Genomic DNA, 3,888 nt, shown 5'->3' on the forward strand with positions numbered 1-3,888 from the left:
ATCGACCAAAAAAAAAAGATATGGTTGTTTGAACTTTTAAATCGAGAGTTCAATTCTTAGGAGCCGCACTCTTAAAAATAATTTGACATTCACCACACCAAAATGAAAATTGCGAGAGGAAATGACACACCAAAAAAATATATTTTAAGATAATATATTCAAATGCTCTTTCACATGTTGCACAAGATTAATATACTAATGTTTGAACGCCATGCATCTAACTTTTTGGGCTTTGTTGCCATCCTGTAGCATTGAATTAATATACTAATATCAGCACACGGGTGCATTTTATCTTTTAAAAACAATAGAATTGCCTTGGACAAAACAAATAGAATTGCCTTTGACAAAAAAAAAAAAATAGAACTGCATGAATTTTGTTAAAATTAAGAATAAAATAAATTTTTGAAAGTATAATGTATTCACTCAAAGAAGATTTTTTAACATAAAATATTAAGACATTATAATGTATTCTTTAAAAAAATTAATATTTTATTTAGGGTGTGTTTGTTTACTAATTGTATTGGATGTAATTGTGATTTTTATCAATCCAATAACTTTTTCGCATATTCCCATAATATTGGTCCGTTAGAAAATTTGACATAATAACCTAAATTTGTCGATTGAAAGTATATTTTACGAGGAAAGTTGTGTCTACACACCTCTCCATTATTTCATCTTTTAAGAGATATAGAAATAAAAAAAAGAGAAATTAGTAATATGAAAATAATATGTAAGAAAAATATGAGCTAAGAATATCAAAGTTCTTTTACCTAAAATCAAATATAATAGTGTAGAAAAATACTAACAATATTTACTTGTTTTTTTAAAATTCTTTAATCAATTGGTCCAAACTCATGTTGGATGGTTTTCAATTTAATAGAACTTTTTTTAATAAACATTCGATACCCGGATGTTACTAGATTTAGGATTTAGTCACAGTTAAGACTTCTCATGCCTCTTCAGAATGTGTTATGTAGAAATCGAACTTGAGAGCTCTTCTCACACACTCGGTCTATGTTGCACATGAGTAGATGATTTAATAGAAAGAATCCACTTAATTTCAATAGATTATTAAGTTAAAAAGAAAAGATTTAAAAATATTCTCGTTTGGGTCCCTTTCACTTTAGTGGCTACGTGGATAGAAGACAGGGAAACATTTGTCACAATCAAAGTGAAAGTAAGTAATTTACACAACACGACAAACAAAGTAGTAACGCGCGGAGAGAGAAAGAGAAAGATAGTACAGATACACGGTACTGCCTGCACAAGTTTCAGTTTCTCACACACACACATACACCATTCAGAGAGAGAAAGAAAAAGAAAAAGAGTTTTGGAGTTTCTTCTCTCTCTGAAACTCAACTGAACTTTCTAGAGAGTAAGAAATCTCAGGTCAGTTCTTCTCTTCAATCTTCATCATCTATTATTTTTTCTTCTTCTCTATTTGATTTGATTAGCTTTTTGTTCATTCCAGAATCCAGATTCTGTTACTGGTAGTTACTTTCTTCATTTTTTGATTAGCCTTGTACTTCATTTTCTTCTTCCTTTTCCTTTTTCTAGGTTTTTTTTTTTTTTTCATTCTTGATTATTCAACTGTATTTGACATTTTGCATTTGGGTTTCATGCATTGAAATAAATGCTGCTTAGTGCTTCTCATTTTACCAGTGATTGTAATTTTGGCCTGATTTGTTGTTCTGTTTTATTTTTTAAATGTTCCATGTTTGATTCTTTATTCTCTATGAAGACATGGATATGTAGATTTTAATTGAGGCTGGAATGAAGTTGTTGATTTTTTCATTCAACAGGTGTTTGTTTGTTTTGAGATGATGCTGAGGAAGAGGACAGGGTCAATCCAGGAAGATCAACAACAACAACACCACATGGGTCAAATGGAAGTCTCTGATACAAATTGTGACTACCATCATGCCTTGGAGAGTAATGTCAAAAGCAGCAACTCACTTTTCAAAGCCCCAATTTTATTTGTGGGTTTGGGACCAAAGGGCTTGTTGGATTCTGATTCAGTTAGGAGCCCCACTTCCCCACTAGATGTAACATTGCTTTCAAATCTAGGAAACCTCTTAAGAACCCCAAGATCATCATCCATTGAGGGGCAGCAGCAACATAGGAGCTGGGACTGTGCCAAAGTTGGTTTAGGTATCATAGATTCTCTGGAGGATTGTTCTAATGTTTCTGGGAAAATTAATATTCTCCTATCATCTGAGACCAAGAAGACTAGTCTCAGTCCCCAAATGATTACCAAACCCCCAACTTGTAAGTCCTGTGTGGATCCTGTTCAGGCCTCTAAGTCTTTACCTAAAGATTTTTATAAGCTTCCCTATACCCATAATAGTTCTTCTGCTAACCACAAGGGTGAATCCACTGTTCTTTTTGAGATTGGAGAGACCCCACTAGAATATGAGTCCCTTGGGAAAAATTGTTCTTGTTCATTGGACTCCTCCAGTTCAATGAAAAATCTTTCTGGTTTAACTGGTTCTAACTTTGATTCAGATTCTGAGATTTTATCCTCTCCTCCTCATTTTATTGGAGGAAGCCACAACCCAAACACCTTGCCACCTGCAGAGTTAAATTCAAATTCAAACCCTGTGCCAGCATCATCCTCCTCTAATGAATTTATCAAGTCCCTATCAGCTAGTGAGATTGAAAACTCTGAGGACTACACATGTGTGATTTCCCATGGTCCCAATCCCAAAACAACCCATATTTTCTGTGACTCTATCTTGGAAGTTCATGCTAATGATCTTAAAAAGTATTGTAAGAGTGAAGAAGAGGAAGAGGAGGAGGCGAAACTGTCCTCTCCCATGGTTAACAAGTTACAGACTCCAAACCAATTTCCCTCTGGTGACTTTTTGTGTGTCTGTTACTATTGCAACAATGAACTGGTAGAGGGGGAAGATATTTACATTTATAGGTAGATTAGCACTGATGCATCTCTTTTCTGTTTTAGGATCAGATTTTCTTTTATCAGAATCAATTCTAAAACTTAGAAGCAACTCACAGAAGCTTCTTCCCATAATTGATTCTGATATGGATAGAATTGATTGCCAGAGTTTCTAATCATGTATGTTTGGATACACGTGGAAAACCACAGCGAAGTAAAAATCTCGGTGGAGAGCCACAAAAGCTAAGGGAAGTTGCTTCTGTCCACCATGTGATTTTGGCTCATCATGGTTTTTCATCGTGTATCCAAACACCACTTAACAATTTCTTTTATGGATTGAATTCATTCTAAGATTGGGTTCTTTTGATATCCTGCAGAGGTGAAAAATCATTTTGCAGTCCAGCTTGCCGTGCCATGGAGATCATGATTGATGAGGAGCTAGAAGAACCCGATTCATCATCTGAGAAATCTCTAGAGGGGGAATCTGGTGGTGAACTTTTTGAAACAGGCTTCATCAAAGCTATATAGAGGGCTTTTCAGCCATTGGCACTGAGGCCATGAAATGAGTAAACGCACCTGATCATCTGTTCACAAAGGGCTGTTTTTTGTGTGCATTATTAGCAGCCATGGATGGTTGTTTTGTACATCATTGCGTTTGCTGTTGGTTTTTGTGCTTTTCATGGTCTTGGTGGATGTGGTTCTCTTCAGCTAGATAATTGGTTTCCATAATTAAGTTGATAGATATGTTAAGACACTATATGATAGGTTAAGCTTTTTTGTTTTTTCTCATTAAGGTTTAAGCCTTTTTTTTCATGGCTTATCCCTTATTGTCGGTGCTTTGCCTTTATCTCTATTATGTCAGTATATGCAACCCACTCAGACAAGTGTCTGACTTGGAAGGTTGTGCTGCTTGTAATGAATATGGAACTATATGCTTTCCGATGAATTTTGGATTGTGAATTGGAAAACTAATTGATTTGATCCTTTAATCA

At 34.8% G+C, this 3,888-nt stretch overlaps 1 protein-coding gene across 1 annotated transcript; it reads left to right on the plus strand.

Annotated features, from left to right (window-relative positions):
* The first annotated feature begins 1,197 nt into the window (after positions 1-1,197).
* LOC130720295 (FCS-Like Zinc finger 11-like) lies at positions 1,198-3,888 on the plus strand. The gene is made up of 3 exons (XM_057570922.1): positions 1,198-1,389; positions 1,803-2,926; positions 3,274-3,888. Exons 2-3 carry the CDS (start codon positions 1,821-1,823, stop codon positions 3,422-3,424), a joined length of 1,257 nt encoding a protein of 418 aa, XP_057426905.1. The 5' UTR covers positions 1,198-1,389; positions 1,803-1,820; the 3' UTR covers positions 3,425-3,888.

This window comes from Lotus japonicus, chromosome 5 (assembly GCF_012489685.1).
Source record: "Lotus japonicus ecotype B-129 chromosome 5, LjGifu_v1.2".
NCBI lineage: Eukaryota > Viridiplantae > Streptophyta > Magnoliopsida > Fabales > Fabaceae > Lotus > Lotus japonicus.

What these genes read in the sequence shown, in the direction of transcription:
- LOC130720295 (XM_057570922.1), top strand. Translation starts at nt 1,821, where the DNA reads ATGATGCTGAGGAAGAGGACAGGGTCAATCCAGGAAGATCAACAACAA. An exon ending in GAAGATATTTACATTTATAG is followed by an intron (nt 2,927 to 3,273) that starts GTAGATTAGCAC and finishes GATATCCTGCAG; the next exon opens with AGGTGAAAAATCATTTTGCA.